Genomic DNA, 27,857 nt, shown 5'->3' with positions numbered 1-27,857 from the left:
GACATTTCACACAATATATTTATATGACACTAAACCACTCCAATTGTAAATACCCCTCACCCTGTTGAAGTACCTTTAACTTCAACTACATCATTGTAGTTTCCCTGGACGACACTGTCTGTGCTGGGTGTAGTACATCGGTATATCCCTTGATCAGTAGGACGAATATTTCCAATCACGAATTCCACAGCACTGTTGCTTTTTCGCCTTAACATGATCTCTCCCCTATTAACCCGATCTTGATATTCTGGAGACATAAACCAAGGGTCCCATGTACTCAATATGTGTACAAACTTAGAATCCTGACCAAGATTTGTCGAGAACTCCCAGTCAAAGTTCTGCTCACTAGGTCCACCGTACTGACTAACATTACATGGAATCACCACTTCAGTTTCCTCAACTCGTATTAATGGTCCTTCAGGCACCTTCACAATACGACCATGGCAGAAAACTGAAAGAGAAGAAAACCAACTGTGAATTTAAAATATAAAATTATCTAATGCAGCAGAAAAAATTATACTGAAAGATAGAATCCTTCATTGTGGTAATTTAAGTTACATTTTAAGGCTTTCAAGTTTATAAATGGACAGTTACATTAGACATCTACAGCTGCAGCATTAATTAAAGCAGAACAGCATAAAGCTATATAGACTGCAAAATTGCTTAGCTTTAACTTGGTTTCGGTGTTTAACACATTTATGACTCATTCCAGGTACTTTCATCTTAAACTGGTAGAAACTTGTCTTTTGAAACAAATTTAGAATTGCATTTAGGGCAACAATCCAGAATACTGTATGTGAACTCTCTTTTTCTCCAATGCTCAAGGGCTATCCTTTTACATTTATTCCATGTCAAAAAGTATCAAACAATGGAAGACTTATTTGTCACAGAACTGCACAGAATCTGTATAACTTTTATTTGCTGGACACCAAAAGGTTTTTAAGTATGTATTTCTAATTAGGATTGGCAAAACTCAGTCTCTACCAGTCTGCTTCTCCTGAACACGAGATATCTTCAAGATCAAGAACGATCAAGTGAATTTGGCAGGCTTTATTTTCTAGGAATTCTAAGCAAGAACTGCATTTATTTTCTTTTCCTTAAAAGGAAAGAAGTATTTCAGCTGCAGATACTTTGTTCAATTTCAATTTTTAAATAAACATGTGATCCCATTCCATCATAAATCCATATATGTTTGGCTTAGCTTTCCACAATGCTATATCAGTAGGAATCTCAAATGCTGCTGAAAGAATCTTTTTTTAAAAATGCAGATTTTAGGATTAAAATAATACCAATGTATGCAGTATTCACTGCCCTTTCTCCTTAAACCTTAATTCAAACATGTCAAAGCAAATATACACCCTTCTCTTAGTCCAGAAAAATCACATAAGAAAAATATGGTAGGACAATATAACAACACGTATCTTCAGCCTCATGAAAGGAAAAGACACCTGTGTTCACTGAGAAGAAAAAGAACCTATATTGAAGGAATACAGCTATCCTTGACTTACAATCACTCATTTAGTGATTGTATCACTCATTGAATCACTCATCTGAAGTTGCAACGGCACTGAAAAAAGTGACATGACCATTTTTTCACACCAAACGACTGTTGCAGCATCCCCATGATCAAATTTGGGCCCTTGGCAACTGGCATGTATTTATTACAGTTGCAGTGTCCTGAGATCATATGATCACTTTTTGTGACCTTCTGCAAGCAAAATCAATGGGGAAGCCAGATTCACTGAACAACTATATTACTAACTTGACAACTGCAATGATTCATTTAGCAACTAAGTCATAAAATGGAGCAAAACTCTCTTTAACAATTGTCTTGCTTAGCAAGGGAAAATTTGGGTTTGATTATAGTTATATCTGTAAGTTGAGGACCATCTGTACCTTTCTTCAAGCCAATTGAATGTTTACGAAAATTTGGGTTTGATTATAGTTATATCTGTAAGTTGAGGACCATCTGTACCTTTCTTCAAGCCAATTGAATGTTTACGAAATAGTTTCAAGCATTCACATTCCAAGAATTCAGCAATAGATTCTGTATTTACCTGAAAGGGATAAATTCCCTTCCAAAAAAACTCCAACTCTGCCGTTCTCAATTTTTACCATTTTGCATTATGGAAATAATCAGTTTGGTTTAGTAGTTAAACAAAAGCAAGCTGGGTGATTTTCATCTAGTTATTCTCTCTTAGCCCAATCCCCATTACAGAGTTGTGGGCAAATAGGAGGTGAGCATTATGCATGTTTCTTTGGATTTGGATTTGGATTTAGCAATAGCAATAGCACTTAGACTTATATACCGCTTTATAGTGCTTTGCAGCCCTTTCTAAGTGGTTTACAGAGTCAGCATATTGTTCCCAACATCTGGGTCCTCATTTTACCCATCTCGGAAGGATGGGAGGCTGAGTCAACCTTGAGCCTGGTGGGATTTGAACTGCCAAATTGTAGCTAGCTGGCTGCAGAAGTAGCTTGCATACTGCACTCTAACCACTGCGCCACAGAGGCTCTAAATTTATTTATTTATTTAATTTTTATGCTGCCCATCTCTCTTACAAGGTGACTCTGAGAGGCTTACAAATTATAAAAAGACAAATCAAAAGATAATTAAAATATTAAAATTATGCAAATTGAAATTTAAAACTATAAAAAAACAGGAGTAAGAGATAGAAGGCACAGGGAGGAAGTCTTCTTACGCCATCAAACACTCTAGCAATATCTGCGCCTCTATCAGTGGAACAAACAGACCTTATTTCTGTGTCAGTGCTTCTTGCACTTCATTACACTTCACAGTGCAAGCATTTAAAGTTGACACAATGAATTGCGTTTCTAGCCAAGTCTATCCAGATCTTCTGTTATATGAATGGTATGAAATATTTTGGCCTACAACTTACATCAGTCCATTGACACGGCACCATGGGAGCAGATGTCCAAAGAGTGCAGAGGAGATAACTAGTCAAATGCAATACCGCCAAATGCCATCATTTTTTTTAGTCAGGAACTCAAGAGTCAAGAAGGTTTTGCATCTCTTTATGGCTGCCTCATATGGTGAACCAATGAATGAATGTTGCAAGATCTACTGAGCCATTTTAATACCCCAATACTCCATATTCCAACTCTCCTTACTTAGGCCAGTCTTTGGATCAGTTTATCAGGAAGGACTATAAATGCACTTCAAAATGAAGTCATGCCTTCCTAAAGAAGAAAGGTTCTCCTGAGCGAGTCCAAAATGACATATTATTTTCTTTTCAGGCCCTGACATGAAAGCATGGTAACAAATATTCTTTGAATCACAAAGCAATTGATCCCAGGACATTCAAATATGTACAGCATATCTTCATTACTAAGGTAAAGTACAATACTCTTGCAAATAATATTTGACAATGACAATAGTTTCCCTTATGAAACTCATTAACAGCATCATCCATGGATATCTATTACAGCTTAATTTCTGACTTGATATTTCTAGCAATAATAATACAGTTCATGATTGTTTCCAATTTTCTTGCCAACAGCAAAATATACTGAAACAGTAATTGTTTTTCAACAATAATGAAAAAACAAACGTGAGAGATTTCTGTAACTAATAGAACAGATTGCTACATCATCTTAATGACTGTATTTTTGTAATATTTTCCCAAGGGCACATCCAGCCAATAACAAAAACTACATTTCACAAAGATAAAAAAAGTGGACACTGCACTTGTGGGAAAATGTTATGAAAAAAAAGAACATATCTTTTATTTGTATCTGTGCAAAGATCTCTAGCCTACACAGTAAAACTGTAGCACAACTGAAAACTTATTTTAAAGTTTGCTGAAAGAACCTATGGTTCTCTTAACAAACCAATGAAAAATAAAGATGCTTTCCAGAAAAGAGGTTCAATTAAAGTGATAGCAATTGTTTAATTATTTAAAAATATTTAATATATTTTAATCACTTTCATATTACTAAGGATTATGACAGTATGTGAAGTAATGTAGTATATGTAATTTTTAAAATGAAGCTTTCCAAAATGACAATGTTTCCTCCTATTTTCAAATTTTATAAATCATAAAACTTAGCAACAGAGAACAAAATCTCACACTACAGATTTTCAAACCCCCCTCCAAAATATTCAAAAATCTCTTCCATAAATTAAATTACATATTTTATCATGATTTGTCTAGAAAATAAATATAACATTTCCTAAAAATACACAACTTTCATCATGCTTTTTTGATTTAGTCTTGTATTATAACTTCCATTATCTTTAGTTTTTTCCTAACTATTCAATAAAAACATTGCACTAAATGTGTGAATTTCACTAAAATGCATAAGCGCACCAACGTGCCTACCGTCCCTGTCCTATTGTTTCTCTATTCTTTTATTTTTCTTGTATGTACCCATTTCATGTATTCACAACTATGTATACACTTATGCTTATTATCTTGGAAACAATTGACAAATCAAATAAATAAAATAAAATAAATAAATATCCTCCAAGGACTACAGCTTTTCTACTAAACATCACACCAGTCTGTGAAAGTTTCCAATAAACGGGTAGGAACACAAGTTTCAGAGTAGGAACACAAGTTTCAGCATCTCCAAAACTTGCTCCAGGCTTTGGTCCCCAATTTGCCTATAAGACAGCTCTAAATTGACCTAGGCAGAGTTGCCTGAGCAAGCCCAAGCAATTAAAAAAATGTGATCCACTTCTATGTTACTTGTTATCTTCCACTTTGGGATGTGGACAATCTACAGATTCAAAATCCCTGAGCTAAACAACTTGAGTTTCATCTAAAATTTCATAAAATGCATGCTATTTTTAATTTTTAAAAAACACCTTACTTAATATTCCAGAATTCCTTCAAAGATTTCTGCTCATAAAGCTAAATAGCTCTTCCCAGTTTGTATCTATGTGATGCCACTATTATACTGAGTTCCTTTCAATTTGTATTTAAATTTTAATTAAAATGTTTACTTCCAAAAGATTGTTATTTATACTTAAAACATATATTTTATTCAAAAATAATACTCAAGAAAGAAGTACAGTCTGTACTCCATAGACTTTAACTGAATTCTAAATTAATGCAATTATACAAATTACTAAATAGCAATAGAAGAAATTTCCATCTTTTTTAACCATACAGTGAAAGTATAGGGACAATTTAAAAGGACCTTGGAGATCATCTAACCCGGGGTGTCAAACTCAAGGCCCGGGGCCTCGATCCGGCCCACAGGGTGCTTAGATCAGGCCCGCCGGCCCGCCCTGGAAATAGCAAAGGACCAGCCTGTGGTGCCTCTGCCAGCGAAAATGGAGCTCAGGAGGGCCACTGGCAGAGGGTTGCAGGAGGCCATTGCAGCAGAAAACGGAGCTCAGGAGGCCATTTTCGCTGGCAGAGCATTCAGGCCATCACAGGTGCCCCAGACACGAGTGACGTTGAGTTGGCCATGCCCACCCTTGCCACATCCACTCTGGCCACCCCTGATCTAATCCAATTCAGTCCTAGCAGTACTATTTACTACAGGATCCCATCCCAGCTGGCAATCCAGAGTCTGCTTGAACATCTTCCAGCAAAGGCAAATCACCAGACAATCTTTTCTATTGTTGATTATACTGTTAGAATTGTTCCTCATATCCAGCCAACATATATTTTCCCTGTAACTTAAGCCCATTGTTTCATGTCCTGTCTTGTAGAACAATTTGAACATTCTGTCCTGACCTCTGCCTCACAGTTATTCAGATACTTGAAGAGTTATTATGTCTATATACAACATTTTTTCTCCAGGCTAAACATTCCAACCATCCTTTGGGATCCTTATCACCTTGCTCTGGATACTAAAGTTTACTGATATAATTCTTAAAATGTGGTGGCCAGAACTGGGCACAATATTCATGTCAGACCATATAGAACAGGGGTTTCAAACTCACCATGTCACATTGCCATCACATGATGTTTTGCGACGTTTTGAAACCCCTAAGTAGAGCTTTCCTTAATGTTAGCACAATACATGGTGTTTGTGATCCACTCTATATTCTCTTCCAAAGAAAATTTGGATTAAAAGGTGTCAGTTAACTGGAGATAACTAGGAGGGAAGAGTCCAGGGAAGAGTCCAGAGGTCGTATTCAGCAGGTTCTGACCAGTTCTGGAGAACCGGTAGCGAAAATTTTGAGTAGTTTGGAGAATTGGCAAATACCACCTCTGACTGGATTTTACAGTATCCTTCCCCTGCCATGCCCACCAAATCACGCCCACAGAAATGCTAGTAAAAAAAATTGAATCCCACCACTGGCAGAGTCATATGATATGCTGTGAATTTTGTACTTTACTTTTTATTATTGTACCATTTAGTGTAAGCAGCCCAGGATCTGTAGTGTAGGCAGCACATAGATATATATTTAATAAATAAAATGCTGTAGCACATTGCTGATTTATATTTAGCTTGTAATACATTAAACACTCAGAAACCTTTTTTGCAGGACTGCTGTTCAATATATTTTCCTCAGACTAATACTCATGCCTTTGGGGTATTTTTTTTTTACTTAAATGTAAGACTTTGAGTTTTTTCTTGCTGAATTACATCTTGTGGGTATATACTTCAATGTACCTCAATACTTCAGTTTACCAAGATCTTCATAAATCTTGATACTGTCCTCTAATGGCTACATTTCCTTCCACTGTGATTTGGAGTTAGTAATATACGCATGCAGAGTTCGCAGCAGATATTTTTTCTTTGTGCCCTAAGAGAGAAATATCTGCACTGCCTAGAATTGAACTCTCAACCCTCCAAATGGGAGGCAAGCATCTTCATCAGTAGGTCACCATACCACTCTTGTCTATAAACAGTGTATCCTAATCTAATCCAATCTATATTTTGTCATCTTCCTTATCTCATGGAAGATCTCATGGACAATGTTGGTGATAGCCTTTTTTGAATACAAAATATATTGTATATTATGTCCATCACGTTGTATTGGTCAACAACAATAGTCACTTTATCAAAACTGGATATCAGATTAGTTTGGCACAATATATTCTTCTATAACCAATTCTGGCTCTTGCAAGCAATGCCTGACTGCTTAATAATTGGTTGCACAACTATGTTTTTACTTGAGTTGCTACTCTCTCCATTTGTCAAATGTTTCACTTAAGTGCCTTTGAAAGAATACTAGAAATTGATCAGCTCTATCTTCTGTCCATTGCCTAATGTTATCCTATAATTCTTTTTTAACAGCAGCCTCACCGTTACCCTTTTTACAGCATGGCTTTTAGATTCCCTTCCAAACCTAAGTTTATTTTGAGCTTCAGTTTTTCTAAGTTTCTTTCTCCAGATATTAGGTATTTGTACTTCAGTTATAGGAAAAATTTAGGCAATTCTGAAGGTATCCCTAAATGAACTGAAGGTGGCACAGCTTTCTATATGGTACAAAGGCAATTTTAATTGTAGTCAGTTCTGTTCTGAAAGTCAAAGCCAAATCTAATACTCAGATGAAAAATTAAAAGTAATGAAATACATATAATTAGCCTGTTGATGTTTGAAGCTTATGTCATTTTATTAAGATATTTGGAACCCAGTATTTTATACAACAGAACACTTCTTCACTTTTTAAATAAATCAGAAACTCTGATGAAATGTAATGATGTAATGATGAAATGTAATTATTTTTTACAATTTATTTAATAAATTTATATTGCCACCCATCTCACATATGTGACTCTGGGTGATGCAATTATAATTTTAAGCAAATATGCACATGCCAAGAATTATAGCTGCACATTTTAAGAAAAGTTGAAATATAGCTTAGGAAGTGTGAGTTTTCCTCTACCACCCCAATGCACACACATACTTCCAATCAAATTGTATTCCATTTATCATACATTTCATTGGCCTTACTTTCTCTTCTACACCTATACATCAGCTCTCTTTTTGGTACCAATTTTATAAAGAACTACTTCTGGACAAAGATCTTGACTAGAAATTGGGAGAAAATAGACTCTGGGAAATGTTAGAATTTTTAAAGATGACATTTCAAATCTCTATCCATGTTACGCCAGTATTCAACCAACATATTTTCCTGAAATTACTCAAAATAACTGATATAATTAATTGGCTGGTTATCATTAACATATTAATTTATCCCAAATCTTGCTAATTGATATACTTTAATTCAGAAAACAAAACCATCTGAGGTATAAAGTTGCAAACACATAAGCCCTACAAGAGAGTAACTGCAGACTTTTTAAAAAAACATTTATTATTTCTGTATTGATTCACATTAGCATTAGCTCCTTTTGATAGATAATGATGCCTACCTATAATAAAATAAAAAATGAGTACTCATTATTTAAATATGGCAACTTTTTTCAGCATTTTAATTGCCTTGTCCTATCAATAGTTCCAAAGAAATATGATGTGCCTCTGTACAAGATCCCAAATTATATTATTTATGGATAAACTATAACAATCTTTAAAAAGTGATGTATTAACTTCTATCATGTTGCAAACTCATTCACTTAAAATACGGTTTTCTAGCAGGTTCAGTTATGCTTTGTGGCTGATGAGAATAACCATCATACAATAATTATAAAGGGACCAATTGTCCATTACTGTATTCTCCAGCAACAGAGAAGTTATTTCAAAAGATAATGCAAAGTACTTGTGAAAGAGAATTAGCTTGAGAATAATTACTTAAAATCTATTTTTCTATCAGCTTGAAATAACATCAATTGCATCTTAAACACAATCTCAGAAAAGTGATCACAGACTAATAGTAATGGATTGAAGCTTTGTTTGGATTAGAGCAATTAAGGAAAAACAGATAAGGAGATTCACACTCTCATCTGTGCTCATCCTAACAAAACCATTCTGACTGCTTTGATACATGGCTAAATTAATATTTGATATGATTCTCTTAATTCCCATACTTGAATAAAAGAAATAATTATCAGGGTATTTACAGGGCTGTTATATGACTTACTGATATCGACAACACAATGTTTTGGCAAGTATCAATATCATTGTCGTAAGGGAATGAAATAAGCAGACTATTGCCATTTTTAAAAAGCCAAACCTAATCCCTCTTATTTAGAACTTTTAGAAGTTCAGTTTCTTCAAAGACTAGCCCTCTTTATCCTATGCACGTACTTATACTTACACATTCATGATAACTGCCCAAGCCATATTATTTCAGTCATATTTGTGCAGATGCAATGACAGAATTACAAGTTGCATTTGCTACAAGGTTATTATGCTGGCTGGATATTACACTCCATGACACCTGTGTATAAGATAACTGTGGCTGTTTCATTCCACTGAAACCCTATCTCCTTCCCAGAATAATCTGTTGGCTTTAAACAAGGTGACTTACAATTGTGCAGTTTATTATCAGAATATAAGGATATTTTTCAAGTCCTCCAACATTAAGTAGCACTCTTTAAACACAGTAAGCATTTGATATTGTCAGTGTGCTACTTTTGGCCAGAAAGATGATAAATGATGATTAACAGAAAAGCGCACACTAGAATCTGTATTTTTTTTTCATGCTAATAGTTTTATGTAAATAATTCTGCAAATCAGAGAGGCAGCCAAACACATAAAGCATTGTAAACCTGCTTCTTTCTTATTATCTTAAAAAAGGAAAACATGCTTATATTGGCACAGGTTCTAGTCAGTGGCCAAACAATACACAACAACTTCGAAATATAATACTGCTTTAGTGTGGAGATATAGCTGGACCTTGTAATCCATTATGTCACTATTCATAGTTTCACATATCTGAGATTAATAAAGGTCAAACATCAATGCTACATGTATAAAGGCTTTAGTATATTAAATTCTCAATTTCAGCCTTGCTTTTTTATTATATTATGCATGAATTGAATGATAAATGGGATTTTGGCTACATATTTTAGTGTTTATGGGTAAGGGTCATGTTGTTTATGCAGCATAAAATCTTTCAGCCGTCTGGGTCAGTCTAAGTATGAAGCTCTACAAAGCCTCCTTGTAGCAATTTGGCTTCTTAAGAGTGACTTACCTGCTAGCAATGAAGGGATTTACTCTAGTCACAGCATGCAATGCAGGCTAATTTCCACTCTGTATGGTCTTTCACAATCTGAGTTTAGGAGCCCCTCCAGCACTCAAGCTATTTAGAAACCACTGAATAATGTTGTAATAATAACGTTGTAAGAGCAAGGTATCACCCACCCACCCGCATCATGAACTGAAGTCCAAAGAAGGTGGCCAGTTGCTGAGAAAACACATGAAGGTACACATGAAGTTACACACTGACCTAGCAATCTTCCCAGAATCTAACAAGGGGGAGGAGCATAAATAGGTACATAGTACAAATGACAACGGTGGGATGAAGAACAATGATGTGATTATACATGGAAGAAAATGACCACATTTGGAATCCACACTCCCACCTTCCCTATAGATTCAAGATTTAATTTTTAATAGTTTTATTATCTGTAGGTTTTATAATGCAATGGATTATGAAGATTATCTGGGCGTAACACATTTACAAAAGTATGAATATTCTTATATTTTACTTTAAAATTGTCATCTAGAAAAGACTCATACATATAGCAATAGCACTTAGACTTATATACCACTCACAGTGCTTTACAGCCCTCTCTAACCAGTTTACCGAGTCAGCATATTGGCCCCAACAATCTGGATCCTCATTTTACCAACCTAGGAAGAATGGAAGGATGGGTCAACCTTGAGCTTGTCAAGATCGAACTTCTCAGAGTGAGCTAGACTGTAATACTTCATTCTTACCACTGTGCCACCACGTCAAGCATATGATTTCTGCTAAAAATCTTTTTATGTTGTCATTGTTCTGAGATTCAGTGGGCTAGTTTTAAATTCTATAATATTCTTCCTCTTTTATAAAATTGTGTTATAAACATACGGTCATTCCAAAGCTGATAAAAAGTATTGATATAGAAAAGTGAAATGCATCTACTTCTGCCCCCCAATGAATTGAGATTATAATTTCTGTTTCATATCAATTTCTTTCAGAGAAAAGCCCAGCCCTATAACAAATCAATATAAATGTATAACATTTATCCAGCAATGGATATACACTGCTCAAAAAAATAAAGGGAACACTTAAACAACACAATGTAACTCCAAGTCAATCACACTTCTGTGAAATCAAACTGTCCACTTAGATAGCAACACTCATTGACAATCAATTTCACATGCTGCTGTGCAAATGCAATAGACAACAGGTGGAAAGAATAGGCAGTTAGCAAGACATTCCCAATAAAGGAGTGGTTCTGCAGGTGGTGACCACAGACCACTTCTCAGTTCCTATGCTTTCTGGCTGATGGTTTGGTCACTTTTGAATGCTGGCGGTGCTTTCACTCTAGTGGTAGCATGAGACGGAGTCTACAACCCACACAAGTGGCTCAGGTAGTGCAGCTCATCCAAGATGGCACATCAATGCGAGCTGTGGCAAGAAGGTTTGCTGTGTCTGTCAGCGTAGTGTCCAGAGCATGGAGGCGCTACCAGGAGACAGGCCAGTACATCAGGAGATGTGGAGGAGGCCGTAGGAGGGCAACCCAGCATCAGGACCGCTACCTCCGCCTTTGTGCAAGGAGGGACAGGAGGAGCACTGCCAGAGCACTGCCAAATGACCTCCAGCGGGCTACAAATGTGCATGTGGCTGCTCAAATGGTCAGAAACAGACTCCATGAGGGTGGTATGAGGGCTGGACGTCCACAGCTTACAGCCCAACACCGTGCAGGATGTTTGGCATTTGCCCTTCACAGATGAAAGCAATTCACACTGAGCACATGTGACAGACGTGACAGGATCTGGAGACGCCGTGGAGAACGTTCTGCTGTCTGCAACATCCTCCAGCATGACCGGTTTGGCAGTGGGTCAGTAATGGTGTGGGGTGGCATTTCTTTAGGGGGCTGCACAGCCCTCCATGTGCTCGCCAGAGGTAGCCTGACTACCATTAGGTATCGAGATGAGATCCTCAGACTCCTTGTGAGACCATATGCTGGTGTAGTTGGCCCTGGGTTTCTCCTAATGCAAGACAATGCTTGACCTCATATGGCTGGAGTGTGTCAGCAGTTCCTGCAAGACGAAGGCATTGATGCTATGGACTGGCCCGCCCATTCCCCAGACCTGAATCCAATTGAGCACATCTGGGACATCATGTCTCGCTCCATCCACCAACGCCACGTTGCACCACAGACTGTCCAGGAGTTGGGGATGCTTTAGTCCAGGTGTGGGAGGAGATCCCTCAGGAGACCATCCGCCACCTCATCAGGAGCATGCCCAGGCATTGTAGGGAGGTCATACAGGCACGTGGAGGCCACACACACTACTGAGCCTCATTTTGACTTGTTTTAAGGACATTACATCAAAGTTGGATCAGTCTGTAGTGTTTTTTTCCACTTTAATTTTGAGTGTAACTCCAAATCCAGACCTCCATGGGTTGCTAAATTTGATTGCCATTGATAATTTTTGTGTGATTTTGTTGTCAGCACATTCAACTATGTAATGAACAAAGTATTTAATAAGAATATTTCATTCATTCAGATCTAGGATCTCTTATTTTTGTGTTCCCTTTATTTTTTTTGAGCAGTATATTATTAAAAAGTTAGCCAATTATAAAGCCTGCCCAAACAAAAATGAGTCTTAATTAACTTCCTATATATTCTATTCAGGGATTAATTTAAAACCAATAGCATGTTTTGGGTGAGACTAAATTAAACTCTCTGTAATTAAAATCACATATATGATTTAGCCCTCTTCTTGATATAAGACATTGGCAGGAAGTTTTTATTGTGTAATGAGCTACTGTATATAAGAAAATACTCATGCATATGAGCAAGAGGCCCAAATAGTTCAAGTTTCATGATGGAAGACCAATCCACAGAGATATTTCAGGATTCATAAACCAAAATGGTGGACATGTGCATAGCATCAGCATGAAGACTACTTAAACTGTAACAACTTTCAGAAAGAATCTAAGTTCTCACAGAAAAAGTCATGAAACATAGTCATTGTCTTAAAATCTAGTAGGGATGTAAACTTAACCCTGGATTCTTGAGAGAGAGAAAAATAAAATTTGACTAAAACAGGAGATTTAGCAATTTGCTTGATTAAAGAATTATAATCCTAATTGGAGTAACAAGTAGCCAATCATTCTTCCTCCAATCTTTTAGACTAGCATCAAAGATTGCGAAGGCCAGCATAATGGCCTTGAAATGAAGCAGTATAAACAACTCAAAAGTACAAATGTTATTGATACAATAAACAGGAAAATATATAGCAAAATATGCAGCTTCAAGTTGTTGAGACACAATCGGAATTATTTTTCATATCTAAACTTCAATTGCCCTACATTAAAAAAAAAACCACATAAAATTACTATTTTTCAATTTTCAATATATACTTGCTGAAAACTAAAAAAAAAATTGTATCATAACACATTATTAAGCAAATAATTCTAAAACTCCTTATGAACTGGGACTACTTTCTCCTTGTTTAATCTCAAATGCCCAATTACTGAAACTTGCATAGTGTTATTTCTATGATAACAGATGGCCAGACTTTGATAGTCGCTCATGTCTCATCTCAATGTGAAACCACCATGTCACTTTCCACAGCTGAGCTCCAATGGAAAGTTTACTATTAAACAAAATTATAGTTCATTTATTTGAAATGAGAAACTCCCAAAAAACTCAGAAGAGCAAAACTCAAGACATGGTATCCTAACAGAAGTTAGATGTGTGTGTGTGTGTGTGTGTGTGTGTGTGCACACACACACATACACACACACACATATACATATACATACATACACACACACACACCCCTATTTCATTCATACCCAATTGTATTTAGTTTTTCAGTTTAAGCGGACACAATCACCTGGGACATAAGGGAATCTTGCTCATTTTAAGAATAGACTGGCCAAATCCAGCACTCAAAGCTTTTTCATTGACATAAATCAATCTCTGCTTCAGTTACAGAAGATAATAATGTTAAATTATTCATAAACATTGTATAGAAGTCTACAACTAAAGAGATAAAAAACAAAACAAAAGCACAATGAAGTCTAACATCTGCAAGGTTTTTGATTGCTAATGCTTAACATAAAGCAAAAAAAAAAAAACTTGTGCTAATCTGGTGCTAATTTATTATCTTTTGACTTCAATAACAGATATTTAATTAGTCCCTTTTGTCAAAGCCATTATTTGATTTGCATAAAATCCAGGGAAGCAAATCAATTTCGACAATTTTGCTTAAGACTACTAGACAAGGATATGACGAGCCCCTGAATGTGGCAAATCACAATGTTATAAATCTTATTGGTTCCATATCCCTAGTCCACGCTTTATTAGTCCCAAGATCCCTGGAACAAGGCTTCCGGTGAATATGGCAGCTTGACCAATCCTGAAAGCTGTTTCAGGACCAAAGCATTTCAATTTACAAATCAAGGAATTGAGTTCCACAAGTTTACAGCATATGACTCTCCTGGGTTAGGGGGAGTCCCAGAATCACCCCACAGGTTCCTCCATACTTGATTTTGCAAAGAGATTCTTGCAGCAGTACTCCAACATGGACGGATAAGTCATCTATACACTGGGAAATGTGCTGCAATCATTTCATTATTGAAAAAGCAGTGGTTTGGAATTTATTTTTCAAATGGACAATAAGTTGTACTTTTCACTTCTTAAAACACTTTATTCGATTATTACGTTTACTAAGCTAAAAGAGGCCCTTGAAGATATGAACCATTTCGGAGATCTTGTTATTATTGAATGAGGAGAGTTGCCAGAGGTGAACTAAAATAAGGAAGTATGCAAGTTTTTTTTCTTTCTTAGTTTTATAAAGGAACATAAAAACTTCATTTTTTATGAATTTCACATTGGGTGTTTTAGATTGTGGGAAGGCATTTAAGCCAGATGGAGATTACAAAAATTATTTTGCAAAGTATTTAAACAAAACAATTCACTTGATAGATCAACTATGTTCCAAAAACATTATGAAAGTGTAGCAAGAAAAACAAGTTATCCAAGCAATTGGAAGAAAGATGAGTAATTAAGACATACAACCAAGTGTATAAAATTGACAAACCACTGAAGCTACTGTACAAGTATTTGACAATGCAAAGGACAACTGTAATTTTGTAATATAAATCTAACACCAACAGTGCCTACTATAAAGATGGTTTAATTACAAAGCAATTTAAATAAGAGTTGCAAGTAAATCTCAAGAGTACAAGTTTGACATCTCCAAAACTGAAATGGAAATTGATAACGCTGACATATTTGTTTCAAAAATCATATTGAAGAGTCTCTTGTGAAAAAAAGAAATGTATATTTATTCAATATACATTCTGATGAAGAAAACTATTTTATTTTATGAGGGCAAGCTGGAGGAAGTGACTTAACTTTAATAAATTAACTGGAGTTAGGATGGATTTTCTATTGATTTGACATATATAATTAAAAGAAAGTTCCAATGGATTGTTTTGTGCTTACAAAGTGAGTTTGAAAATGGGTCGGGCTTTTTCTTTCTTTCTTTATATAGAATGCTTGAGAAATTCCTAAGGTTTGCAAAGTATTATTGAAAGTGATTTTGAAAGAATGTCTGTTATAAGGAAGTTTAAAAAGATGCATTAGACTTTATTTTAGTTATAAAGATGGAGCTTTTAAAAAATGTTTAGAATCTTAAAATGAATATAAGGATTTCCCTTTAGAGTTAAAGAATTTGATAGAGAATTTTGTTATGGTTAATATAAATGATAGTTTAGAAAGGTTAATAAATGTAAATAGAAATATATATATATCACTTCCCACAATAGGGGAAAAAAGAAAAAATAGATTTGGTTAAAATAGCAATATAAACTATTTTAAATAAAAATTTTATTTAGTCTTGTTTCTATTGGGATATTGCTTCTGAATTTTATGCTTGAAATATAAAAAAAATGAAATGTAGAGTTTAGTTTATTGATTTAATAATTGTGCAGCTATAGAACTGGCTTATAATAATTATAAATATCATAAATGTATTAAATTTTTACTCTGTTGGAAAGAGTAGGTATTTTCTTGTCTCCTTCTATCCTGCACTTTCTCTCCCCTTTTTAAGAATCTTTCATTTTATTTTATGCTATAATAAAGCTTAAAACTTTAAAACAGAAAAAGAGAAAATACAGGAAAAAATAGCAGTTACAATTCATAGATGACTAATACCAATAGTATTCAAATATATATTCCTAATGCATTTATGTGACTATCTTTTTATGTATTCAATATAAATGAGTCCCATATTTCATTATACTTATCTATACAAAGTCAATGTCTATAGGCAACCTGATTACACAGGTGAAACTCAAAAAATTAGAATATCGTGCAAAAGTTCATTTATTTCAATAATGCAACTTAAAAGGTGAACCTAATATATGAGATAGACTCATTACATGCAAAGCAAGATAGTTCAAGCCGTGATGTGTCATAATTGAGATGATTATGGCTTATAGCTCATGAAAATCCCAAATCCGCAATCTCAGAAAATTAGAATATTGTGAAATATTGTGACTTCACAGGACTTGGCACCTGCCCACACTGCTAAAAGCACCAAAACCTAGTTCAATGACCGTGGGATTACTGTGCTTGATTAGCCAGCAAACTCGCCTGACCTGAACCCCATAGAGAATCTATGGGGTATTGCCAAGAGAATGGGTGTTGGTAGAAGTTACCGTGAACGCCTTTTCTATCTATGCTGCAAGAGAGCCCAGGATGGGTTGACTCCTTTCTATGATGTCATTTAGCTGAATCTGTACTAGACATAAAAGCCAGCCCCCAGGAGAGACCCCAGCTTTGGCGAAGATACTTGACAGACTGAAAGGTGTCTCTGAAAGCCCAAAATAACTACAGAAATATGTCTTACCCTCTCCGGATGAATCAAGGGAGGGGCTGGGCTCTCTCGCAGCATAGATAGAAAGGGTGTTCACGGTAACTTCTACCAACACCCATTCTCCTCCATGCTGCATCGAGAGCCCAGGATGGGACATGCCAAAGCTTGCATGTCCACGGGCGGGTCCTCGTCCGGCTCATCACACCGACTGTGGAACCACTCGTTGAAGCACCTGTCTGCCGAAGGCTGCAGTCGCCGAGGCAAAGGAATCCAGACGGTAGTGTCTGATGAAAGGAGACGGGGATGTCCACGTGGCCGCACAACAAATCTCCTCCAAGGATGCTTGGGTCGCCCAGGCAGCAGAAGTGGCCGCTCTTCTGATAGAGTGCGCCGTCAGACCTTGGGGAACCGGAAGGGCCGCAGCTTTGTAGGCCTGCTCAATGCAAGACCTGACCCACCTGCTAATAGTAGAAGAGGCCTTGTGCCCCAAGTGAGAAGGGAAAAAGGAAACAAACATGGCTTCCGACTTCCTGAAGGAGGAACTGCACTTAATGTATATTCTAAGAGCCCTTCTTAAGTCTAGCGTGTGCCACTGCCACTCTAAGTCATGGTGCGGGACAGGACAGAAGTCAGGCAAGACAATGTCCTGGGACCTGTGAAACCAGGTGTTAACCTTCGGAATAAGAACAACCCTATCAGACGAAGAACTACCCTATCATCGTGAAAGGAACAAAGGTCCTGTCTGATGGAAAGCGCAGCAAGCTCAGAAACCCTCCTGGCAGAAGTGATGGCAACAAGGAACACTACCTTCAGAGTCAGGAAACGGAGAGACACTGTTCCAAGGGGTTCAAAGGGGGCCTTTGTAAGGGCATTAAGGACCATATGAAAGTCCCAGGAAGGATACCTGTGAACCACCTGAGGGTGCAGGTTGGAAGCCCGTTTCAAAAACCTCCTGACTGAAGTGTGATGGGATAAGGAAGGAAGCAAACCTCATGAAAAGACCGAGGAGAGGGCCGCAACCTGCCTGCGTAAGGTGTTAGGGGCCAAACCTTTCTCCAACCCATGCTGAAGGAAACTAAGAACTTCTGCCAACTGGGCTGGAGCAGGAGAAAGACCATCCCCCAAGGCACCATCGGGAAAAAGCCTTCCAGGTGGCATCATAGATGCGCCTTGTAGAAGGTTTGCGAGATACCAGGATAGTGAGAATGACCCTTTCTGGAAGATCAGTCTCCTCTAGCCGCTGCCACTCAAGTGCCACATGGTCAGCTTGAACCACTGGGTGGAGCAGGGCCCCCTGGTGAACGGAGATTAGATGTGCTGGGATCCTCCAAGGAGAAGCCACCGATAGGTTGACCAGAGGAGGAGCTCTGCACGTTCCTTCAACTTCTTCCAAATTACTGCTGGAATGATGGGAAGCGGGAGAAAGGAGTAGAGGAGACCCTTGGGCCATCTGCACTGAAGAGCATTGGTCCTCTCCGCTCCCTGACAAGAAAACCTGGTAAAGAATCTGGTGACTTGGGTGTTTTGAGGAGTGGAGAAGAGATCTACCTCCGGCGTTCCGAATCTGAGGGAAAGATCCCTGAATAGAGACGGAGGAATGGACCATTCTGCCTGGTCGACTAGGCTCCTGCTGAGCCAGTCGGCCTGGGAGTTGTCGACCCTGGAGATGTGGTCCACCAAGATCGACAACAGGTGTTTCTCTGCCCATCACCCCAACCGTAGAGCCTCTCTCATGAGGGCTTTGGACCTCATCCCCACTTGCCGGTTGACATGAGCCTTTGTGGCCATGTTGTCCATAAGGACTAGAACATGAGAGCCAGTCACTGATTGCCTGAAATGCTTGAAAGCCAGAAAAATGACTCTGAGCTCTAGCCAATTTATGGGAAGGGTCTGCTCTGATCTGGACCAAACGCCCTGAGCTATCTGGCCCTGCACATGGGAACCCCAACCCAGGAGGCTGGCATCGGTGGTTATCACTAGCCTGTCTGGGTCCCTGAACAGGAGTCCCCTCCAGATTGACGGGGTATGCCACCAATTGAGAGATCTCCGGATTTGTGGTGGGAGTGGGACCTTGATGGATGAGTGGCTGGTTCCTGCTTGTTGGTAGGGAAGCAGGAACCATTGGAGGGGTCGGGAGTGGAGCCGAGCCCACGGGACGATGCCAATACAGGAGACCATCTTCCCCAGAAGTTTGGACAGCAGTGACAGGGGAACAATTTGATTTTGCTGGATCTGGCTGATGATCTCTGAAAGGCTCTTTCCATGAGCTGGGGACAGGAAAACCTGGCACGACATGGTATTGATGACTGCTCCCAAGTGTTGCAATTTGGTTGTGGGAGAGAGCTGTCTCTTTTTGGTGTTGATGAAAAATCCGTGGCTCTGGAGACATGACAGGGTAATTTGCAAATCCCGATGGGCTGAATGGATGGAAGAGGATAGAATCAAAATGTCATCCAAGTAGCATTGGATCCTCACTGGAATAGAATGCAGAGATGCCATCAATGCAGCCAGAACCTTTGTGAAGACCCTTGGAGCCGATGAGAGGCCAAAGCGAAGTGTTCGATACTGGTAATGGGTATTCTGATAACAGAAATGGAGAAATTGGCAATGAGGAGGCCAAATTGGGATGTGGAGGTAAGCCTCAGTGAGATCAATGGAAGAGAGGAGGTTGCCCTCCTGAACGCTCTCTAAAATAGAATGCAGAGTCTGCATTTTAAATCGCCTGTATTTTATAAATTGGTTGAGAAATTTTAGATCAAGGATGGCTTGCCACCCCCCTGAACCTTTGGGAATGATGAAAAGGCGAGAGTAAAGCCCACATCCCCATTGAGAGGGGGGAACAGGTTGAATAGCCCTGATTTCAAGAAGGTGCTGAATGGCCTGATTCATGAGTGCTTGCCTGGAAATGTCCCGAGAGATAGGACAGATCAAAAAATTTTGGGGGGTGGCATTAGGAAGTCCAATTGTAACCCTGACCTAATCGTGCTGAGCACCCAGGCGTACGTCATTGACTCCTCCCATTTGGAGGCAAAGAAGGCTAGGCGACCTCCGATGGGTGGGGAGAACGAGGGATTACTTAGAGTGACGGAAGGAACAACTCTCTCCCCCCCCCGAAAGGGCCACTTACCAGTAGAAGGTTGTTGCCTGCCAGATGCTTCCGCCTGTTGGTCTTGGGAGTACCACTCGGAAGGCAAGAGGGTGATTAGGGGCATGGCGATAGTTGGCTTTCTTCCCAGAGGAAGAGAGAATTTTACGTTTATCTCTGGTTTCAATGAGATAAGGTTCCAGAGCATCGCCAAAAAGCTTATCACCTGCGAATGGAACTGAAGCCAGCTTCCATTTTCAGCGTGACTCTGTCTGCCAATTTCGGAGCCATAAAAGTCTTCTTGCTGCTACAGAAGATGCCATGGCCTTGGATGCAAATTTGGCAGAATTGAGAGTGGCATCCGCAGTGAATTCTGCCGCTGCAATAATCTTATTAAGGTCTTGGTGAGACCGGAGGTCAGAAGCAGGCAATCTATTCTGGAGTTGGCGCAGCCACTGTATGGATGCCCTCATGAAAAAGGATGCTGCTGTTGAAGCCTGAACAGCCCAAGCAGCGGCCTGGTGATTGCGCTTGAGGGTCTGTTCGGAGTGTTTATCATCCGGTTTCAGGATATCTTCTGGCTCCGTGGGAGTGTCAGAAGATGAGAACGAGACCAGAACCGGAATGTCAACAGAAGGCACTGCCAGGGCATTGTCCAGAGCTGCGCTGACATTGTAGAAACGCTTATCCAGAGAAGATGGGCGAGGACCTGCCGAAGGAGAAGCACACTGTTCCTTGACCATGTCCAGGAACAAAATGGGAGAAGGTAAAATCTCTGCATGCACTACAAGCTTGGAGAAGAACGAATCCCCTTGGCTAGAGGGATTTCCTTGTGGCTCGGGAGCCACTTCCTCTGGCGACAGCTTGGCAGTGACCAAGGCCTTGCTGAGTAGGTTTGAAGACCAATGCAGAGGATGTCTGCTCTGGGCGAGAATCCTCTTCCCCTGAAAGATTTTGGTCAAAAATCTTGCCCTCTTCACACTCTGAATGAGAAGAGTAACTGTGTTCAGATGGTGAAGGCCTTCCTTCCTCATCAACCTCCCCCCATTCTGGTAGAGAAGAATGGACCCTGAGGTCCTGGGGCCTGTGTAAATCATGATGATGAGGCAAGGAACTTATAGATTGGGAAGGGAGAAGGGCCTGAACCCTTTCCAGAGGTTGAAGAATTTGCTTGAAGCCTTCAGCCAATCCCTGCCTAATGGCCAAAGAGACAACATCTTGGATATCCCCTGGTCTATGCTCAAAGGTAGAGGCCGAAGGCCAAAGGCCTGCTGCTGTGGGAGTGAAGGTGGCTTCAGGCTTAGATTGAGGAGAGATTCGAGGCCTGGAGGGAGGGGGAGGAGCATAGGGCACAGAAGCCTGTTGGAAATAAGGCCCATATCTGCTTAGATCCTGAGGATCTGATTGTAGTCCAAGAGCCTCAGGAGACCAGGATGGAGGATGGAAAGGCTCATAGATAACTTCTCCTCCCCTGGGAGGGCTTGGTTGCGGCCCACGAGTATCACCTGAAACATGCTGTAGATGCACTCCCTTCTGTTGAATAGTTCTGTTGAACTGCCTCTCTAGGGCTGCATATCTGAGCTTCTCTGCCCTCAATTCAGCCTGAGTTGCCTTCTTAGAGGCTAGAGCCTTAGCTTTGATTTTAGCAGCCACCTCCCTCTGGACTGATTGGGTGCGTTGCCTACGTCTTTTTCTCTTATTGGGCTTAAGAGACTGTTCCACTGGGGGCGGGGGGAGCTCTGTTTGAGCCTTTTCTTGCTCCATTTGTACAATAAAGGCTCTTGCATTGGAAAGAAGCTGTTTAGAAATTTTTCTATTAAGCCCCTTAGGGTATAAATGGCGCCCGGGCTTACAAAACGGCCACTGACCTTGTGGTGGAAGGCTTGAATCCAAGATGGCTGCTGACTACAGGAAACAGGCTCCAAGATCGAAGAATCGCTCCTTAGGCTATATAGAGCCCCGAGTGAAATCAAGGGAAAAACACAGCAACCAGCCACACGATCAGCTGGCTTGTGCTCTTTTCAGTTTGCCGATCATTTTTATGATTGCTCCAAAACGCAGGTGTGGGGGAGGTCTACAGACGCTGCCCAGCTTGCCTGCACAGAGCTCTGTAACGCTGCTCCCAACGTTGCAGGAAAGGAAAAGCAGCTGCCCAGATCCCTGGGAGCTGCTTGAAGCGAGGAAAAAAATCACTGAAGATCGCTGGTGATTGCTATCTAACAGAACACTTTCAGAGACACAGCTACTGACTGAAAGGAGCTGAGTCAAAAGCTGGGGTCTCTCCGGGGGCTGGCTTTTATATCTTAGTACAGACTCAGCTAAATGACGTCATAGGAAGAAGTCAATCCATCCTGAGCTCTCGATGCAGCATGGAGGAGAAAGATGAGAGACATGAGACTGAACAATGCAGAAGAGCTGAAGGCCACTATTGAAGCAGTAATTGCTGCAAAAGGGACCCAAACCAAGTACTGAGTACATATGCATGCTTATACTTTTCAGAGGTCCAATATTGTTCTATGTACAATCCTTGTTTTATTGATTGCATGTAATATTCTAATTTTCTGAGATTGTGGATTTGGGGTTTTCATGAGTTGTAAGCCATAATCATCTCAATTATGACAAATCATGGCTTGAACTATCTTGCTTTGCATGTAATGAGTCTATCTCATATATTAGGTTCACCTTTTAAGTTGCGTTACTAAAATAAATGAACTTTTGCACGATATTCTAATTTTTTGAGTTTCACCTGTAGTAGGTAGCAAGTACAACCAGGTATTCAATTCACTGAAGAAATTGAATCATTTATCTTTCCAATGCTCAAAATCAATTTTAGAGTCATAATAAACAAATGGAAAATCCATTTATGTTGTCCAATTATCAAGTATAATTCAAAATATTATCCTCTGAAAAAATTAGCTTTAATCATACAATCATATTTATGTGTCTTTTCAATTGTTGCTGTTAAAATGAGCTTGATTATATAAAAAAACCCACATCACATCCAGGGGGGAAATTATCACTATGAAGTTACATTTTTTTCACCAAATTGTTGTTTTTAATTTGTTTTTATATTTGTTCATTTTACATCTTAAGTATTCCATAAGGGAGCACAATGGCTCAGTGGTTAAAGATGCTGATCTTATCAGCAGGAAACTGAGGTCCTGGGTTCAGGCCCAACCATTGCACGATGGGATGAGCTCCCATTACTTGTTCTAGCTCCTGCCAACTTAGCAGTTCAAACCCACTGCAATGGGAAGGTAACGGTCTATATAGTCATGCCGGCTACGTAACCACAATTGAACAATGCTAGCTCCTTCAGCTAAGAAATGGAGATGACCACTGACCCCTAGAGTCAGACACAACTGGACAGCGGGAAGCTTTACCTTTAAGTATTCCCTGATTTATCAATGCCATGATTAGGTATAGTAGCAAGGCCACCAGAATTACTACTGTATCTACTGCCATTAATTAATGGAATATTTTATTTTAGGATCACATATTATAGCAAAGCATTTAGACTTACATATTGGTTCACAGTGCTTTACATCTGTTTCTAAGCAGTTTACAGAGTTAGCATACTGCCCCCAATAATCTGGGTATTCATTTTACCAACCTTGGAAGAATGGAAGGCTGGGTCAACCTTGACGTGGTGAAAATCGAACTACTGGCAGCCAGCTGGCAGTTGGCAAAATTAGCCTGTAATACTATATTCCAACCACTGTGCCATCATGGATCTTTATGTCATTTTATATCATTTATTGAAAGATATTCTTCTAAAATCTGCTTTACAGTCACTCCAGTATATAAAAATTGACATTGCTGTAAACAGACTACAGAAATCGGTTTTCAACAAGCAAGTTGGCATTCTCTTTGATTATATATCCCTTGGGGTCACTTCACAAAAACAAAAACTATTTTGTTTTACATGAGCAAACAAAATTGTTCTTAGTAAATACTTACATGAGCAATACTAGTCTGACAATGCATTCATATAGCTGGTCAATGTATTGAGATAATAATAGTTTCTGTATCTGATCCACCACTGATCCTCATATTGCACTTCAACTTATATTAAAATTGTCAGGATTGGCCCTGCTTACATGTAAAGAAGCTGGTTTAATTGAGTCAACTCTCAGGAGCATGATTGTCAAAGCACTTAACAACCCTTATACAGATGTCGGGAATGTCACTACAGCAAAAAAATTTCAGAAGGGAAGGAAGTATTCTAAGCAATATATAAAAAACATTTAGAAGGAATAAAAGAAAAAGAAATCCTTCTTGATGGCACAGAATTTCCATTGCTTACGGTAAGGTTTCTATATTTAATCCTATCAGAAACCTCATTATTTCTGACAGGTACTCAACGAATGTGAGGAATTCTGGCTATTTTTTAATTCAGCATTTTTCTTCATTATCTCAGAAATATGAAATTGAAATAATCTGTTTCCCCAAATCTTGTTATACTGCTTGCTTTCCCAAACCAAGAACATCCTCGCTATAGTAAAAGGTTTTTTTTTAAAAAAAATCAAAGATAGTCTCAGCCAGTGGTCTGGATCAGGGGTCGCCAACCTTTTGGACCTCAGGGACCACCAAACTCATAATTTTAGATCCCAGGGACCACTAACTGGTTCTGTGGGTCTGGCCTAATTTGTGGGTGTGGCTTGGTAGTCATGTGACTGGCTGGGCATGGCTTGTATGTAAATATTATAAATATTTATATTAATATTGAATTTTTTATAAAAAAAGAGCAACTTTTACCCAAAATCAGGCAAAGCAGGCAGGCAGATTGAGTTGCTCACAGAATCACAGATTCATTCAGAGATCTATCTATCTGCCATTGGCTAGCTCAGTCTGTCACATAAAATTTGCTTGCAAACTCACAAAATTAACTCACAACACACCATGTATATAAATATTGATTTTTTATTTTAAAAAAGAGCAACTTTTACCCAAAATCAGGCAAAGCAGGCAGATTGAGTTGTTCACAGAATCATTCAGTGATCTATCTATCAGCCATCGGCTAGCTCAGTCTCTCAAATTTGCTTGCCGTGAGTCTGCACTGAATAACAGAACCTTCAGTCCTAAGGGAGGTTTGGCTGTGCTTAAAAGCAGAGCTCAAGATCTAAAGACTAGCTAGAAAGCAAGAAATCCAACCATTTCCTGCTTCCTAGCTAATCTAAATCTCCTGGCAGAGAAGAAGAGATGATGTTCAGAAAAAGGAAAAAATCGCAATTTAGCAGGCAAGTTTGCAGGGTAAGAAGTGGTTACCTGCAAGGCGGGTTCCCGCAGGCCCTGTGAGCTGCGCAGCCTTGTGTGTTTTGTGCAGCCTGGATTAATTGCTTTGGGGGGGTGCTCTGGGGGTGAGATTTCTCTGCGGCCCACCAAAATTTTCTCGCGGCCCACCGGTTGGCAACCACTGGTTTGGATGATAATAGTCAGAAAATACAAGACGACAAACATCAGGGTTTGGAGTAGTTTAATTCATCTACGCACATCCCATCCGGCAAGAATGGTTAAAGTCTGATCCAGGTTAGCGCAGGAGCATTTGCCTTCCAGCACACTTTATATTACTGCCCCACCCACCTAATCGCAGCTATCTCTGCCCTATGCTAAATTCCCAATTACCCCCTCCTAATATGGCTAGTCATAGTTTATTCCACGCCCCGCATCCTAATTCGCTCTGATTCCTACCTATTACTGATCCCCATCTAAACCCTGTTTCCACACCGCATTATACAAAAAGAACTTCCATCTCCCCCCCCCCCCCCAGGATCAAGCACAGACGCTGAGCGGCAACTCAGGAATCCCCAGCACGCTGCGATAACGTCACCCAGGGATTCCCTACATAGTTGTCAACTCCCAACCAGCATTTGCAATGCGGGGCCACCGACTTCATTCTTTTCCGTCGGGGATTGGGATCCAAGGTACTGCTGGCGGGTGCCGATGCACACGGAGCCCAATAGTGACTTTTGGTATTTTAGATATTACTGAGAAAAATTACCAGTGTCCCGCACACCCATATTTCATAGTCAATAATAGAAATTATAGTTTTCTACCTATGTATGTATATTTACCTCTTCTTTTCAATCGTTTCCCAATGTTTATTATTTCCTTTACATCATTTTATTTCTGAGAGACAAACTTTTATAATTCTACTCTTCAACCTATCAATATCACTCCCATACACCCCACATTTCAGATTAAATCTCAAATTACTTCAGCTAAAGGCCCTTCGTTTAGCTTTCTTTTCCCACTTCCAAAACCATGACTTATTCGCATCAAAATTATTTTGCATTTTCTCTGCCTCTTTAACTGGTTGTTGCTGTGATTAAGTTTTCCATAATTTATCTTTTTTTTCAATATATGTATCAAACCTTTCACATTTTTTTCAGCAATAATTTTATATTCATTGTTTTCAGCAGCCACCTCATAATTCCACCAAGCATTGCTTTCATATTTCCCATTAAGAAAATCACACATATTTCTGTCACAGAGGAATGTTACTGAGAATATCTTCCAGTGTAATTTACGCCAAGAACATTCTCAGTCAATCCTTATATCCAAATCAGAGCAAGCAGACAAACCACTCAGTTCAGCTAACAATATAACTTGATGTTTATTTGCTTGTTTATTAAACATTGCCAAAACTGAAAAAATTTAACCAGCAAAAACAAGAAAAGCATAGAAATGGATAATATAGGTGAAACTCAAAAAATTAGAATATCGTGCAAAAGTTCATTTATTTCAGTAATGCAACTTAAAAGGTGAACCTAATATATGAGATAGACTCATTACATGCAAAGCAAGATAGTTCAAGCCGTGATGTGTCATAATTGAGATGATTATGGCTTACAGCTCATGAAAATCCCAAATCCGCAATCTCAGAAAATTAGAATATTGTGAAAAGGTTCAATATTCCTGGCTCAAAGCATCCCGCTCGGATCAGCTAACTAAGCCATAACACCTGCAAAGGGCTCCTGAGCCTTTAAATAGTCTCTCAGTCTGGTTCAGTGGGAAGCACAATCATGGGAAAGACTGCTGATCTGACAGTTGTGCAGAAAACCATCACTGACAACCTCCATAAGGAGGGAAAGCCTCAAAAGGTAATTGCAAAAGAAGTTGGATGTTCCCAAAGTGCTGTATCAAAGCGCATTAATAGAAAGTTATGTGGAAGGGAAAAGTGTGAAAGAAAAAGGTGCACAAGCAGCAGGGATGACCGCAGCCTGGAAAGGATTGTCAGGAAAAGGCCATTCAAAAGTGTTGGGGACTTTCACAAGGAGTGAACCAAGGCTGGAGTCAGTCCATCAAGAGCCACCACACACAGATGGATCCTGGACATGGGCTTCAAATGTCATATTCCTCTTGTCAAGCCGCTCCTCAACAACAAACAATGTCAGAAGCGTCTTACCTGGGCTAAAGAAAAACAGACCTGGTATGTTGCTCAATGGTCCAAAGTCTTCTTTTCTGATGAGAGCAACTTTTGCAGTAATTTGGAAACCAAGGACCCAGAGTCTGGAGGAAGAATGGAGGCACACACTGCAAGATGCTTGAAGTCCAGTGTGAAGTTTCCACAGTCTGTGTTGATTTGGGGAGCCATGTCATCTGCTGGTGTTGGTCCACTGTGCTTCATTAAGTCCAAGGTCAAAGCAGCTATCTACCAGGAGATTTTGGAGCACTTCATGCTTCTTTCCGCAGACGAGCTTTATGGGGATGCTGACTTCATTTTCCAGCAGGACTTGGCACCTCCCCACACTGCCAAAAAAGCACCAAAACCTGGTTCAATGACCGTGGGATTACTGTGCTTGATTGGCCAGCAAACTCGCCTGACCTGAACCCCATAGAGAATCTATGGGGTATTGCCAAGAGAAAGATGAGAGACATGAGACCGAAC

At 39.3% G+C, this 27,857-nt stretch overlaps 1 protein-coding gene across 2 annotated transcripts in view; it reads right to left on the bottom strand.

Annotated features, from left to right (window-relative positions):
- PTGFRN (prostaglandin F2 receptor inhibitor) overlaps positions 1 to 27,857 on the bottom strand; it is a 102,731-nt gene that overhangs the window by 63,157 nt on the left and 11,717 nt on the right. For both annotated transcript variants that reach the window (XM_087966591.1, XM_087966590.1), the window contains exon 2: positions 74 to 451. In XM_087966591.1, the coding sequence (XP_087822717.1) occupies positions 74 to 451 (378 nt within the window). The remainder of the gene's footprint in view (positions 1 to 73; positions 452 to 27,857) is intronic.

This window comes from Notechis scutatus, chromosome 5 (assembly GCF_049901735.1).
Source record: "Notechis scutatus isolate UNSWTSFEM ecotype Mainland chromosome 5, rNotScu1.2, whole genome shotgun sequence".
Classification (NCBI taxonomy): domain Eukaryota; kingdom Metazoa; phylum Chordata; class Lepidosauria; order Squamata; family Elapidae; genus Notechis; species Notechis scutatus.
Note: the sequence above shows the minus strand (reverse complement) of the source record. Positions and strands in the feature narration are given on the sequence as shown.